The sequence below is a fragment of the Raphanus sativus genome, chromosome 5 (assembly GCF_000801105.2).
Source record: "Raphanus sativus cultivar WK10039 chromosome 5, ASM80110v3, whole genome shotgun sequence".
Lineage (NCBI taxonomy): Eukaryota > Viridiplantae > Streptophyta > Magnoliopsida > Brassicales > Brassicaceae > Raphanus > Raphanus sativus.
In genome coordinates this window covers 25,919,813-25,936,562 of record NC_079515.1, presented here as the reverse complement: position 1 = coordinate 25,936,562, position 16,750 = coordinate 25,919,813, and the positions used below count along the sequence as shown (strand labels likewise).

Here is a 16,750-nt window from a genome sequence, read left to right as displayed (position 1 = left end):
ATAATAAATTGACAATATTTTTATCTGTATAATTATAAAATATTAAAATCATATTATTCTAATAAATATAAAATTGTACTATTAAATTCTTTAGAAAATTATAGAAATTTTTGTTTAAGTTTTATAATGGAAATATAATATATATATAGTATTTCTATTATTTCAATTTAAATTTTAATTGTATATTTATATGTATTTAGTTTTCTCAGAAAAAAAATTTTGTTTACTCTCCTGCAACCGTCCGTAACTGTAAACGTTAGATGGAATAATCTTTTGAATTTAAGAAATTTAAAATGGTTTAAAGTGATTTATAGTGTTTTCTGTAATTGTTGCAAAATGCTAACAACCACAATAATTACGTTTGTGGATGATAGCGGAGAAACTATTTCAGTTTAGTCACTTTTTTCTTTTTTTCTGTATTATGTTGAAAAAGTATACAATCGTTGTTCATTAATTTCCATTAATTATGTGTTCTGGTAAATGATAATTCCTAAATCTTTATATAACATTTCTCTGATGCAGTGAGTGTGAACATTTCTGATTTTTAATATCTTTTTTTTTGGGCAACTCGTTTTTAATATCTTTACATGATATTCTTCACCTGAAGACAATATGCCACTTTTTCGAATACATGTCTTTCGAAATAAAGTAGCTGAGTTTACTTTTATGTAATAATAATATATTTAGACCCTAATTTTCAATTTACTATTTTTCATGTAAAACATATCAGTTGATATTTATTAATTTTTGATAAATTCATGGACTTATATATAAATTTCTGAACCATTATATATAAAATAATTTACCATTATGAATATTGTTAATGAATTGTTTTACCAAATAAAATCTAATGTTAAGTTTTTGAAACATAATTAAAATGTTAATTCTATAAGAAACTTTACTAACAAAAAAATATAAATGTACTGCTTCAAAAATCTTTAAATTAATTAGTTTCAAATAAATCTACTATTTTCTAAGAATTAAATATGAAAACAAATTATGTTTTTGTTGTATCTAGACTCCCCGAACATATATTTAAATTATTTAATAGATGATTACAAATTAAATTACAGATGTATATAATCTTTTTTTTTTTCTAAAATTTACCTTTATTCCAAAATTTAAAAGAAACGGGCCAATCCCACAGACGGGCTTAACCAAATCTACGAAGCCCAAAGACTTTACAAAGAATTCAGACCAAACCAAAGACAATTTTTTTAGAAAGAGGAAAGCCAAATGGCCAAAACCGAACTCTGTCCTGGATGAAGTAACTGTCGACGAGCCAAAGGGTCTAGTCTGAGTTTTATCAACTGCTGAATCTCTGCTATAACCGTGCCTGCAGGTTTCTCCACCGAGGAATGTATTCTGCTGTTTCTCTCCTTCCATACCAAATATACCACTGCTTGGAATACTAGTCTGGCAATCAGAGTTACATTCTTATCTCTCGACGGATTAAGCAGCCACCTCAACACATTCTCAAAGCCTTGAGGAGGAGACAAATGTAGCTGAGAGGTAAAGAACGTCCATACCCGAGTACTAAAGCTGCAATCGAAGAACAGGTGCTGTCGGGATTCATTATGACCAGAGCACAAGACACACGTTGCTGGCACAACTAAACCCCAACGAAGCAATCTGTCTCTTGTCACCATTCTATCCCTCGCTGCCACCCAGGTGATGAAGGCGTGTTTTGGTATTCTACCTGAGAACCAGACAACCTTATGCCAGAAAACTACTTCAGAAATAGGATGCAAGGCTCTCCACGTATCTCCTGCCGAAAACTGACCTGTGCCCCTATTCTGTTGGGGATACCACACATACTTATCATCCTCTTCTTCTGAAGCAATGATCTCTTGAGCATTAGGTAGACGCTCTTTCAATAAGGAGATAATATGGCTTCTACTTCGACTCCGGTCCCACCTCCACCCTTCTCCCTCCAAAGCATCCGCCACAACTGCATTGATATTCAAACCCGAACTAGTGGACCTCTAGCGCCTGTCAGCTCGATAAGGGGACCAGAGGTGGTCCAATTATCATGCCAAAAACTTGCTGTACACCCCGACCCCACTTCGCAAAAAACCATTGGTCTTGCTAATGGTCTGAGCTTACAGATGGACTTCCATATCCAGCTACCTCTTCTCGACGGATCCAACAACCAAAAGTTTTCCTCTCCAATCAGATTGCGACGCACCCAAGATACCCACAAGGAACCTCCTGCTGTAAAGATTAACCAAATTAACTTCAAACCAAGGACTTTGTTCCAATCTGCTAGACGCCTCAACCCCAATCCACCTGCTTCTTTTGGAGTACAAACAGAGTCCCAAGCTATCTTAGCACCTCTAGCAGAATTAGGAGCACCATTCCAGAGAAAAGCACCGCACATACGTTCTAACATACCAATACACTCAGAGGGAATGATAAACATCGAAGCCCAAAAGGAGATAGTTGAGTATATCACCGCTTGGATCAGCTGAAACCTGCCTGCAAAGGAGAGGTGTTTCACTGTCCAGGAGCTAAACCGCGCTGCAATTTTATCCAGTAAGGGCTGAAAGTCTGTACTTGTCATCTTCTTTGGAGAAAGAGTCACACCCAAGTATCGAAGAGGCAGTGCCCCTTGAGCAATACCCAGCGCATTAGCCAACTCTCTGCATCTACTGGTGCTACCTCCATCCAAAAGAAGCTCAGACTTCTGTTTATTAATCTTCAAACCTGAGACCATCCTGAACTCTTCCAATATCTGCATAATTCCCCGAAGAGACTGCTCAGAACCATCGAAGAAAATTAAGACGTCATCCGCAAAGCTGAGGTGAGTAATTAGAGGAGCTTCACACTCTGGATGTATGCCAAACCTGCCCTCAACCGCTCCCTGATCCAGCATTTTCGACAAAACATCCATAGCAATCACAAAGAGCAGGGAGGAGATAGGGTCTCCTTGTCTCAACCCTTTCTTCCCGGGAAAGAAACCTTGGAGTTCTCCATTTAGTGCAACACTATAAGCTGGAGTTGTAACACACTCTTTGATCCATCCCACCAGCTTATCAGGAAGTTCGATCGCTTGCAGAACCTTAAGAAGAAAATCCCAACTCAGGTTATCATAAGCTTTCGAAATATCTATCTTGAGACACCCTCTGGTAACTGCGCCGTGATCATTAAAATCCTTAACTAACTCTGAGGCAAGGAGCACGTTTTCACAAAGCAGTCTATCCTGAACGAACCCAACCTGATTCCTCTGGACAATATCAGACACACAAAGCTTCAACTTCTTCTTAATTAACCGAGCCATAACTTTGTAGATTGTTGAGCATAAGGAGATGGGTCGGAACTGAGACAAATGATCTGCTCCAACTACCTTAGGGATGAGAGAGATCGCTGTAGTATTGAACTGCCTCAACATACGACCTGATACAAAGAACTCCTTTACAGCCTCTATTGAATCCTTTCCAACTACCTCCCAAGCTTCCCAAAAAAACTCAGCTGCGTATCCATCTGGACCGGGGGCTTTGTTTTTTGGCATAGCGAAGATGGTTGTTTTGATGGCTTCCTCAGAGGGAATCGAGATCAGCTGTTCAACCAGGCTTTGGGGACAGCGATAGGACAGTAGCTCCTTCAAACTCGAGATGGAAATATCAACCAGAGAATTGTCTACCGAACCCAGCAGATTTTGAAAATATATCACCACCATCTGCTTTATCTGATCTTGATTAAAGATCCTATTCCCACCTCCATCTGTCAAATAACTGATGTAGTTCCTCAATTGATAAGCCAATACTGCCTTGTAGAAGAACTTAGTATTTGCATCTCCGCAGTCTAACCACCGGATCCTGGCTTTCCTGCTGAAAAAAATCTCTTGAGCTTCTTCTAATAGCTGCCACTTTTTCCGAGCTATGAATTCCTGTCGAAATAAGGAGTCACATGGCGAAGCTAGCATCTGCATCTGGATCTCTTTTAAGGCACTTAAAGCTTCGCTCGCTCTTTGTTGAATGTTCCCAAACTCTTCCTTATTTAGCCCTCTACAGATAGCTTTAGCTTTCTTCAACTTCTGACCCAAGGAAAACAGTTTGGATCCTACCGGAATGGGATCATCCCACGCCTGCTTCAACTCTTCCTGAAACCTGGGATGAGACGAGATGAAAGAGAAGTACTTGAAGCTGCACTTTCTTACTTGAGCAACCGAAGAGAAGTTCACTATAGCAGGGCAATGATCAGAGTCCCCCGGGGGTTCAAATATGCTCACTGCATCTGGGAAACTGTCTCTCCAACTCTCATTACAAAGCACCCTGTCCAGCTTCCTGAGTATTGGATCTTCTGGTCTTCTATTAGACCAAGAGAAAAAGGTACCTCTAATATCCATATCTGATAAGTTGCTATCTTCCAAGCACAGCCGCAGGTCCTCCATACCGCTTAAAGGTAGATCATAGGGAAAGAGGGAGAAATGCTCAGCTGCTGTAAGAATTTGATTAAAATCTCCTAGCACCACCAAAGGGGACGCTGCCACCAAAGAGTTTCTAGCAATTCGAACTAAATCCCGCCACAAACTCTTCCTCTCCACTTCCGTGTTGAACGCGTAAACAAAGGCCACCGTGCACTCAGCACCTGAAGCAGGATCCCTGACTCCACATAAGATTAACTGATCTGTTCTCATATAAACTACCACTGACAGAGAAGAATCCCACAACACCCAAATTCTTCCTCCAGCCACCTCCGAATAATTATTATCAAACCTCCAACCCGGAGCAATCGCTCCCATTATTCTTGAGGAATTCACCTCCTGTACATGAGTTTCAAGTAATACTCCTACTGACGAACCCATATTCTGTAACCAACTACGAACTATTCTTTGACGACCTGAACCATTTAAACCTCTAACATTCCAGCTGAAAATCTTCATATATACAAGATTGGGGGGGGGGGGGGGGGGGGTTGTTGATCAAGAATCTTGCTGCTTACCCGAGGGACTACCCCGTGTAAGAAGCTTCGCTGACTTAGGAGGCGAGCCGATAGCACCAGAAGCTTTCCAATTCGCCATTTGCCTTAGAGCTCGTCTGTAACTTTTCGAATGTTTCGTAAACCACAGAGGATTGTCAGCCTGCTGCTCTGTTACAATGTTCTGAGACTTCTCCAAGCACTCTGCTCGCTCGGCTCCTGGATCAATACTTATCTCCCCTTCCTCCAACTGAGACACCGCAACATCGGAATCTTCCTTGCTGAAATTGGAACCCCTCTTCCTACTGACCTCTTTCTCTCCAACTAAATTGCCCTTCTGAGGTACCTCATCGTGCTCAACTTCCACAAGGGGAGCAATAGAGGAAACACCTTTTGACTCAGGGGGTGAGCTTAGTGCCCTCACTCTGTTCCTAGCTCGGGACCGAGACCTTCTGCGTGATCTGGAGCGAGCTTTCCTCTGCTTCACTTTCTCATTCTCTGTAGCACCTGAGCTATCCCCCTGACTCTTCTCGACTAGCGACATCTCCTCTCCCGACTTAACCACACTGATCACTTTTTCTTTCTTCTGTGGCTGAGGTCTTTTCATTAGAGGTTTGTGGCAGCGATTCATCAGATGACCATACTTACCACAATTAATACACTTCGGCGGAAGGCTAGGATACTCAACAACAACCCTCACGGAGTTTCCTTGAGTGTCTCGCACTTCTACCACTTCAGGCGGCGTCTTGGAGAGATCAATCTCCACCTTAACTTTGGTATCACCGAAATGGTAAGGGTCCAGACGCGATTTCTCAGTGTGTAGTGGCTCACCAATACCACTAGCCACCACACTAATTCCATCTAGAGAATACAACTGAGGAGGAACATTCTTCAAAACCGCCCATGTCGGAGCAAAGAGCAACTCTTGAGCGGCTAAGTTTCCATCTGCTGTCTAGGGGTACACCGAGAAAGCGCATCGATCCGCTTGCCAGTAGCCGACCTGCAGGACCCACTCTCTGGTTTGAACTGACGGGATGAATATCAAAACACAAGTATCGGAGACCGTACGGACCGTTATATTCCCAAACTTTCCCCAAACCGGGTTCAAATCTGCAAGAATCTTTGTCGCCGACGGTCTACGCCCATGGAAGTGCGCCACTACATGGTCCTTCCAAAGTTCTGAGGTTTGTAGCAGTACTGATTCCGGAGCCTGGACCACTGGAGTTCCATCCTCGAGAAAGGAAGGATTGGAGATCTTACGGAGGTTCCTCAGAGATGACTTGAACCTTTCTGCGTAAGATGGGACCTTAGCAGCTGGAATCGCCGCAGGAATCGGCGGAGACTGGAGCTTTATCTCTAACTCACGATTGAGGGATTGGCTATCGTGATTAGAGATCTTAGACGGTGTCTCTCCTCCTGGGTCTATCGACGCGCTGGAGGACGGAGAAGACGAGGGGGGAGCCATCGGACAGGAAGAGCGAGCGGAATGACTTCTCACTAGTCAGCGAGAGGCCAACTAGCGGCGGCTTGACACCGGAAACCTAGATCGACGAGAATCGCCCTTTTCGCCCTTTTCGCCCTTTTCGCCCTTATTACAGATGTATATAATCATTTCTCAGAAAGGTTAACTGAAATTTAATCTACCAACTCACAAATGATTAACTGAAATTTCTGAGAAATGAGATGTATATAATCATTTCTCAGAAATTTCAGTTAATCATTTGTGAGTTGGTAGATTATCCCCAAATCCGTTCATATCATTTCTTTGATGTAGTGAGTATCATTACGAATGTTAATTTTAAAACATGGAAATGGTAGTGATGTAATTCAAAAATGTAATAACGGCATATCAAAAACAAGATTTTTGTACGAAGATTAAAATTGTTATTTCCTAAATTAAACATCATTTATTAGCTAGAAAATATTATTTGAAGCAATTGTAAAACTTACTGAAGAATATAAATTGTAATAAAAACTGAAAACCTGTTAATTTTATATTAAGAATTTGAAAATATTATCTAAAACAAAACATAAAAAAAGTCGGCCAAACATCACTTTTATGAATCATAGAGAATAGGTATTTCTCCTGATGAAGAATACATTTTTTGGTAAAATGTTAATATAATGCAGAATCTATACTATTAAAGTAGCTGACACTTTTAGAATTTGCCCCTGAATTTTTTTAGTAAATGCAAAACAGTTCTAATTATTTACAAAACTTCACATTTCATTAACTTTTTAATTAAAATAAAATGGGCTACTGAATTTGTTTCAATGGACTTCAAATGTCTACCTAAACCATTTTCGATTTTTAAACTAACCCCTTTAAATTCTAACCCTATACCCTAAACTCTTTTCTAACCCTAAACCCTATATACATATTTAAAATAACAAAAATAAGTCATATAAATAAATTTAAGATAAATTTCATAAAAATTTAAAATATATAAATTATCAAAAATCATAATTTTTATTACGTAAAATATTTTTTCCAACAAAAAATATACCCACCATATCTTTCTGAAAAATCTTTCACATTATTAATTATTTGAAAGCATTTATTAAATTAAACCTCAAAATAAAATCAAGTTGAAATAACAAATAATTAAATCAACGAAATCATAATACGGGTCTGAATTATCTCAAATCCTTAAAAAATAGTTTCATTTAAAATAAAAACTAAATCATATAAACTAAATTTAATAAAATTATAGAAAATGTTTGAAATGCACAAATGAATTTTTCAATACAAGAGTGTTGAAAATATATAAAATATTTTATTTAAATTAAAAAATCAGTGTAAAATAATTTTAACTTTGGTTTAAATAAATAAAATCATATTACGGGTTAGAATTATTCAGTTCTTAGCATTTTTGAAAATTTTGTTTCCTAAATGTTTATACCATATCTTTCCAAAAAATATTTCATGTTATTAATTATTTGAAAGCATTTATTAAATGAAACCTAAAAATAAAATTAAGTTAAAATAACAAATGATTAAATCAACAAAATCATAATACGGGTCTAAATTCTCTCAACTCATTAAAAAAAGTTTCATTTAAAATAAAAACTAAATCACATAAACTAAATTTAATAAAATTATAGAAAATATTTTGAAACGTACAAATGAATTTTTTAATACAGAGAGTGTTGAAGGTATAAAATATTTTGTTTAAACTACAAAATCAGTGTAAAATAAGTTTAACTTCGGGCTAAATAAATAAAATCATATTACAGGTTAGAATTATTTAGAATCTTCTAAAATTTAGTCATATTTAAAATAACAAAAATAAGTCATATAAGTAAATTTAAGATAAATTTCATAAAAAATAAAATAAAATATATAACTTATCAAAAATAATAATTTTTATTACGTAAAATAAATTTTCCAAATTTTTATGTCAAAACAAATTTTATGTCAAAAGTCTAATAACATGATAGGAACAAATTTGTTTTGACATAAAATTACGATTCATTTAGAGTTTTGTAGAAATTAATTTTAAAAGTAATTGTACAAATTATTTTTCTGCAACTAATTGTAAGTTTAATTAGTATAGATGTAGTCCCTAATAAAAAAATTAAATTTTACAATACAAACATTTTGTATAGATTAAATCGTGTTAGACACCTAAAAAAACTTCTAATAACAAAAAAAATCAATACACTTGATATATATATTATGTCAAAACAAATTTGTTACAAAAAAAATATTACGTAAAAGGAAACATACCCTCAGACTCTAGTTTGTTATAAAAACTAATACAGGGTGTATTTTACAAACTTCAACTATTTATATAAACGCGCGTGGTATATGCTTGTGGTATATGCTTATAAATATGAGATTCCTTGTTATAGTATATATTTACAAACATGAGATTCCTCTTTACAAAAATGAGTTTCCTCGTCGTATGCTTGTTGTTAATGCGTACAGTTCACAAATACTTATAGTATAGTTTGTTAATTTGATTGAACAATAGAGATTTATTTGTTTATTTGGTTAATACTATCTATATATTTAGGTGTGGCACTGGAAGGTCAGTAATATCCCGACCAAAAGAGCTTCAAGCGAAGAAAAAGCTAAAAAAGTTGTCTTCAGTCAAGAAAAATGCATGCATTGGGCCCTCTATTGTTCCCAAACTCTGGGTGGGCGCCAACGGGAGAGTGCGAGAGCTACAAACTCGTCGGAGATAGCCATAACAACGACACATTTCTTGATTTTCCGGTACCGAAGACGTATGGAGTGGTCCATCATCAGACCAGCTTAGGGGTTCCTGTTTTGTCGGAGGGAAATGGATTAAACAACAATTCTGTCGTGATCAAGAAGCTTAACCACAATGCCAAAGAGCGTAACCGTCGCCAGAAAGCTAACTCTTTGTTCTCATCTCTTCGTTCATGCCTTCCGAGATCAGATCAGTCGGTAAGTAACCTACATTGATATGTCATCTGAATATGTTTCATTATCAACACAAATCAGCAATAGCTAGTCTGCTTATTCGATTAATTATTACCATTTAGAAGAAGAGTAACTTATAAACCCTTTTTTCTTTTCTTTTGGCTTTATTGTATTGCAGAAGAAGCTAAGTAATCCTGAGACCGTTTCTCGGAGCGTGCAGTACATACCAGATCTGCAAGAGGAAGTGAAGAAGCTAATACAAAAGAAGGAAGACCTCTTAGTGCGAGTATCGGATCAAAGAGAACGTTACGTTAAGCCGCAACCAAAGATGGCTGCTAGTTATTTCTCCACCGTTTTTGCGACTAACCTTATAGAAAACGAAGTGACGATCCAAATCTCATCGTCCAAGATTCATAATTTTTCGATATGTAATGTGTTGAGTGGTCTAGAAGAAGATGGGTTTGTTATCTTGGATGTTTCATCTTCGAGTTCTCAAGGAGAACGACTCTTCTACACTTTGCATCTTCAAATAGAGAAGATTGATAATTACAAGCTAATTTGCGAAGATTTAAGTCAAAGGGTTTTGTACTTGTATGAGAAATGTGGAAATTTGTTTAAATGATCATTTGTTCTTGTTTCGTTTTATGTGTCGTCCTTTTCTGTAGATACGCTGTCATTCTTGATTACTGTTTTCTAACGCATGAGACCGTATATGGTAATCTTCTTTATATCATTTCTATATTACCGGATGTTGACTTGATTAATGTTTGTGTGTTTTCAAAAAGAAAAGAGAAAGAAGATTGATGTACAACTTGTACGTAGTTGAGTTGGTTCTGTTTTTGGTCAAAGCTAATTATCGATTACTAGTAAACTACCACTACGTTCGTATTACAGCAATAAATTTCAGTTTTCAACCACACTTCGATTTCAGAGTAGCAGTTATAATTTATGTAAATACTTTTCTGGTTGCAAAACCAGGGCCGGCTCAAAGGTTTTATAGGCCCCGGGGCAAAACAAAAAAAAAAGAGACCCTTAACTTCGACCAAAGAAAAAAGTGATCTTTACAATGTGAAATTTTCGATATTGTAGTTACCAAGTAATATTATAAAACAGTTTTCGTCTGAAAAAGCAAACATAACCATAAAATTAAAACAGTCTTGATTCTTTTATAGCCTTTTTTGAGAATGAGATGACTTGCTTCCACAAAAACTTTCACAATATAACATGTTCTCCCGAAACTGAAAAAGAAAAAAAAACCAACAGTCGTCCTAAAAAGAAATGCAATCACAAGAAACGGTTTTTTCGAACTTTACTCAAAACAAAATCATGGATAACAGTTTCAAAATCAATGCTTTCTAGGATATTCTTTTCAATGCAATCTGGAAATCTGGAAATATGAAATTGTATAACATGAAGAGTTTTTAGAAGAGAGATAATTTTTTTGATAAATATTTTTTTTTTTTGATAAATATAAGTATGCCTAAAATGGCTAACTACTATTTAATGCTAACTATATTATTTTATTACTTAATTATAATTTGGTGAAAATTTATACAGATTAACCTAAATAAGATTCTGTTTTCATAAATTTAGAACTGTAAAAAAAATCATTAGTTTCGTTTTAGCAAAACTAACATTTATATATAGTTTACAAAAATAAGTTACTACTATTACATAGAAAAATATGGACCCCACCAGCAGTGGGCTCTAGGGCAGTCGAATTGCTGGTATTTGGTCTTCAGCCGGCACCGTGCAAAACCCTTGATTATTCCTTCTACTCTTATTGCTTAAAACCCTATATTTTATAGCAAAAATTATGTAAAAAGAGTTAGTTGGTTTTGATGTTCTAATATAAGAAAATATGAGAAAAGACAAAAGAGTATATTTAGAAAATACCAGCAATTGCACTTGAGATATGTTTTTTTATCTGAGACAGGCCCGTCTCAAGTATTATAAGGACCCTGAGCAAAAAAAAAATTCTCATACAAAAAAGAATTTTTAAAATATTAGACCATAATTTAGACTAGAAAAAAAATCAAAACTTATAATGGGTCCTGTGCTAGTGCACCCCTAGCACATACCTAGAGCCAGGCCTGATCTGAGATATTCGGCGGATCGAAATTCGACCATTTAATCTTTGAGAACTTATTTACTGACGTAAGATATATTCGATTAATTATAAGGAGAGATGGATATTTATGTCGTCTGACGACATAGATGAATAGTCTGAATATAAGATTTTGAACTCAGTTTTTTTAAAAGATTTTTAGAGCCGTCTTTGTAATTCGACCATACCTATGTGGTTGAGACTTATTTCTTTAACAGATGGTTCCTACCATTTAAATTCTTATTTAAAATCATTATATACATGATTAATGAGAAGCCGTTTGGTTGGCTATCCATTGATGGAGATAATGCAGTACGGGGTCAACAAATAAACAAAATGCTTATGTATATTTACCACATGAAATTGCCTATTATTTATAAGCAAATTCATGATGTAAGATATACATACAAGGTTGGAAAAAATCTCCATAAACTCTAATTCAATTTGTTATTCATTTTGATTCAAAACAAAACACTCGAATATCTGTAATTTACAAAAAAAAACAAATATTAATATACAAAATCTGTAAAAACGAAACAAATCACGAATGTTACTATATATATATATATATATATATATATATTTTAACAATAAAAGTATATCCTTGCTTGCACGAACAGTGGAATTATCTTCGCCGTCACGATATATTTTTTTTTTGCAAACAAAAGGGTTAAACCCGGGTCAAATGATGACACAAGTCTAACCCCGGATGGAGGTACAGCCCACGGATAGATCCTCTCCTGGGCATTCAAATGAGCCGAAAGCAATCCTCTCCTGGGCATTCAAATGAGCCGAAAGCAATAGATCATATCTGTGTGGCCGGTGGGGTTTGAATCGGATTCATCTTATTGGATTTTTTAAATCCCTCAAGCGCCACTAGGCCACCATCACCGGTTTAAATGCACGATATATACAAAGGTATACACACAACGTTTGCTAAAATTTTTAACTTCTTTTTTGGTAAAATATTTTTTTTAACTTCTCTTATGCATTACTTTGAGATTATGATGGTGGGTTTAAACTTAACAGTGTTTAATTTGATATTTAAAAAATATAAAGAAAAACATGAAAGCTTATGTATATGCTTACAACATTAGAAATCTTTACCCAAAGCTTCTTCCACATGATTTTCACGAGCTTCCAACAGTTTCTTGAGAATGAATCATCATTTAATATGTAAAGTAGTATTTCGTCCATTTAAAAATATCTACTTTTATAAAAAAAAAATACTTTTTTACAAAAATACATTTTATTTTAATGCATTTTATTATATATAATAGTAATAAATGATAAATTTTGAAAAACTTAATTTTGTTTATTGAATTTTGATTTGATAAAATTAGTGGTAAATAGTTAATCACAAAATAATGTATTTATAGTTAAAACCTAATATATTTTTAATATGTATCCAATATATTAAAATTGAAGTACAAAATAATATTTGCTTATTTTAAGTGTTTCTTACATATTTGCATTCTTTTTAAAACTAATTCTAATTATTCCATTTATTGTTTTTTCTAATTAGTTCGAAAATATTTATTACAAAGTATAAAACATAATTTACTTATTTTAAGCTTTTTTATAACATCTTTTACGTTTCTTTTTCAGTTTTCCAAACTATTTTATTAATTGTATATACCAGAATAATTCGACACTATTTATTTTATGTGTTAACCATAGTAATTTAACATGTTTGAATTAAATTGTTCTATTAGTAGCAAGAATTCAAGACAATTAACAAAAGGAAAATTATATTTTTACATAAAATCAGTTAGATATGTGCATTCATGTATACATTCATGAATGCACTTGAATTTTGATAATATTTAACATGTTTGAATTAAATCAGATAAATATATGGTCCCATTAAAATCATAAATTAATAATATATATATATATATATATATATATTTCATATAAGTACAAATTAAATATTATATTGTTGGTTTATATTCACAATGAAATTACCTCTATTTTTTTTAAGATTTCGATATATTTTGATAATATTTTGTAAAATTATATCGAAAAACCATATATAAGTTATATGAAACATAAAATATAAACCAAGTAATATAATTAAATAATATGAAAGTCAAAATTTCTAAAATTTTTATAATTGTATATATGATAAAATTAAATATATATTTATTTTATAAATAAAAATAGAAAAGTAGAAAAATTTTAAAAAATATTTTTTTAAAATTAATATTTTTATAAATTAATAAAATTTCAAAGTCCTAATATTATTAATTTATAGAGGTTCTACTGTATTATTAATTAAGTTGATGCTTTTGTATATTAATAGAGTACAACCGTACGACTAATATCAACAATTAGTGAGAAGCATAATATTAGTTTTAAATGTTTTTGTACATGTATTTAATTGTGAGTTGTAATTGTGCAAGTGAGCACGTTACACTAATTAATTAATAGGCGGTCCTGGCATCGTTAGAATAAATGAGAAGGCATGGTAGTCCATTGATCTTGGAAATAGAATATATACGTATACTATTAGAGAATATACGGGGCAGCTTTCCAAAATTTACATAAAATTGAATCAGAATAATAGCATTCTCGTAAAATGTTTTTTTGAAAAAGGAAATCCTTTTTTTAAAACATATAATAAGTATTTTACTGTAATCCGATGGATTATTAGCGAATCTTTGATCTATTAGGTAAAGAAGTCAAACCGCAGCCGGAGACACGAATTAGCCTATGCATTTGAGAGAAGAATCAGACCCAATAAATGAGTGTTCGTGTCTCCACTCAAAAGTAAAACCATTCAAAACAAACTTACAAATTCAAAAGAAAGATCGTCTAGTTTGTAATGTGTGGAAGTTTTCAAAGATTTTTGAGTCATGCTTTGAAATAATAACCGAAGTTTTTAAATTTGAGAATACTTTTGTCTTGTTTTGAAATAGACCATATTCCCATATCATTCATATGTTCATAATTTCGGTTATACTATCCAAATATATATGTCCAAATATTTCTTAAAGAAATAAGCTTGTTGTTTTGTATGTTTGTCAAATATTTGTTTTAGAAAATAAATTTGAATTTATATCTAATGTTAAGGTGGTTTATTAGTTGAGAGAAGATTGACGACACACAACGAATGATGTCAATGTAGGATAGACTGATAACGCAGTCACAAAAAATTTCACAGCAAGAGAAGCGAATAATAATGGAAGCGTCAAAGAGAGGAAAAAAAAACTTAAAGGTTTTGATTTTGGAAACATTGATAAATCTTTGAATTTGGTTTATCTCAGTGAAGTAAAAGTGAAAAATGTCTATAGGGCGGATATATTTTTTATTTTAGTTTTTTTTTTAAATTAAATTTTATATTTTAGTTTTTCTTAATTATATTGTGTTTAATATTAATTTAATTTGATAAAATAGTTCTTTAAAAAATAAAATACATATTTAAACATAACATTTATCAATGAGTCATGTACATATTTTAATAGAATAAATGAGTAAACAAGAATAATTTACAGGATGATGGCTGTAGCTTTCAAAGTATCATATGAGTTTGGAGATGGGGAACAATATAAGAATCTATGAAACCTCATTGGTTCACATTTACAATTAGAGAACTCTTTTACCAGTTATTAGAGAATAGCTAATTTAGAGTCTAGACATAAACTTTGATTGGTAGAGCATTAGCATTATGTTCTATTATCCTATCAACATTTGTTAGTAAAACATTTATTAAATGCTAATGTTCTCCAAATGTTCTCTTGGCAAATGTTTTCATATGAAGCTTTTGGAAGAATATTTGCATTTATAATTTATAAATTTAAGAAAAATATATAATTAGTTCATTTATTTTATTTAATAATATCATAAAATTATATTTCAAAAGTGAAATTTTGATTTTTAAAATAAATTTACAATATAAATATTATTTTTTGAAAAATAATATTTCATATTTAAAATATAATTTAATTAATATAACTAAATTATATTTTAAAGGGAAAATATTATTTTTAAAATAGACATTTTAATTGTAAAATTTATTTTTAAAATAATATTTTTCGATATAAACATAATTTTGAAACTAGTAAATAAAAAATAATTATATATCTTTTGTTATTATATATATATATTCATTATAAATTAATATATTATATAATAATTTTAAATAGCATGTTCATATTGTTTTACCAATCAATTATTAAATAGTTTAACAAAAATATATAACTTTTATAGCATACTGCTATTGATCTATCATCTGTTTTGCTTAATAAAATTTTATTAGATGGCAAAAAAAAAAAATCATCTGTTTTGCTAATCAAAGCCATAGATGGCATCAAGTTGACTTAAATATTATAATGGCTTTTGTGTTAAATAACGAGGCTGCTAAATTCCAAAAAAGCTTATGTATAGGCTTACATCATGTAGTCATATATAGGCTTACACCACTGAAAATGATTGGGACGAGGAAAACGCTCAAAGCATCTTCTACCTGATTTCCACGAGTCATCATTATGTAAATAATAATTTTCTTATAGTTTTGATACATGTAATATTCGTGTTTAGATTCTTATACACTACCTCGTTGATGGGTGTACCTTTCAAAATATCATATTGGAAATGTGGGTCACTAGAAGAATCTATGTTACCTTATTGGCTCTCATTTACGATTTGGGAATATTTTTGACTAGTTCTTGGAAGAATAACATATTTTAGTGTTGACATATAGATTAGATGGGCATCAAGTTGACCAAAATATTGTAATGGCTTTATTATTCTTAAAAATGAGGCTGCATGTATTTAAGAATTACACTAAATTCCAAAAATGCTTATGTATAGGCTTACATCATGTGCAGAGCCGTGACAACCATTTTTAATGCCCTAAGCTAAATAAAAATAATGAAAATAATGTTTCTTTTTTTTGTCAAATGAAAATAATGTTTCTATTTTACAAAAGTGTTGTAAAAGAAGTTTACCAATTTTATATTTATTTTTCTTAATTTTAAAATAAAAAATGTAACACTGTAGTTTTATTATTATTACTTTTATATTATTATCCCAAAGTTTAGTTTCCATTTAAGAATAAATAATACAATAGACAAATAGAATTAATTTCAAAATATTAATAGTGATCTATGTTCAAGAGTATATTTTTATTACAGTACTTAAACTATAAAATACCTAAAAAGTAAAAAATAACTAGAAATAATTTAAATCTTCTTATAGTTGTATATATGTGTGAGTATATATATAACTGTAAGAACTGATTTTAATATGTAAGTTGTGATTATAGAAAGATGTGCTAGAAGTGTTAGTAGTAATCTAGGTTAAGTTAGAAAACTATCAAATAAAAT

The 16,750-nt window shown here is 32.4% G+C and overlaps 2 protein-coding genes across 2 annotated transcripts; one reads left to right on the top strand and one right to left on the bottom strand.

Annotated features, from left to right (window-relative positions):
• Positions 1-4,924: 4,924 nt before the first annotated feature.
• Positions 4,925-6,385, bottom strand: LOC108858615 (uncharacterized). Its single transcript, XM_018632514.2, has 2 exons — positions 5,993-6,385; positions 4,925-5,872 (listed from the first exon to the last, which is right to left on the bottom strand). The coding sequence occupies exons 1-2, from the start codon at positions 6,383-6,385 to the stop codon at positions 4,925-4,927; spliced, it is 1,341 nt and encodes a 446-aa protein (XP_018488016.2).
• A 2,445-nt stretch (positions 6,386-8,830) lies between these two features.
• LOC108860444 (transcription factor ORG3-like) lies at positions 8,831-9,935 on the top strand. The gene is made up of 2 exons (XM_018634325.2): positions 8,831-9,337; positions 9,492-9,935. Exons 1-2 carry the CDS (start codon positions 9,026-9,028, stop codon positions 9,933-9,935), a joined length of 756 nt encoding a protein of 251 aa, XP_018489827.1. The 5' UTR covers positions 8,831-9,025.
• Positions 9,936-16,750: the final 6,815 nt, after the last annotated feature.

Coding starts and splice junctions, on each gene's coding strand:
- LOC108858615 (XM_018632514.2), bottom strand. CDS start 6,385: ATGGCTCCCCCCTCGTCTTCTCCGTCCTCCAGCGCGTCGATAGACCCA. Junction 5,873..5,992: donor GAAAGTTTGGGAATATAACG/GTCCGTACGGTC, acceptor GTGTACCCCTAG/ACAGCAGATGGAAACTTAGC.
- LOC108860444 (XM_018634325.2), top strand. CDS start 9,026: ATGCATGCATTGGGCCCTCTATTGTTCCCAAACTCTGGGTGGGCGCCA. Junction 9,338..9,491: donor TTCCGAGATCAGATCAGTCG/GTAAGTAACCTA, acceptor ATTGTATTGCAG/AAGAAGCTAAGTAATCCTGA.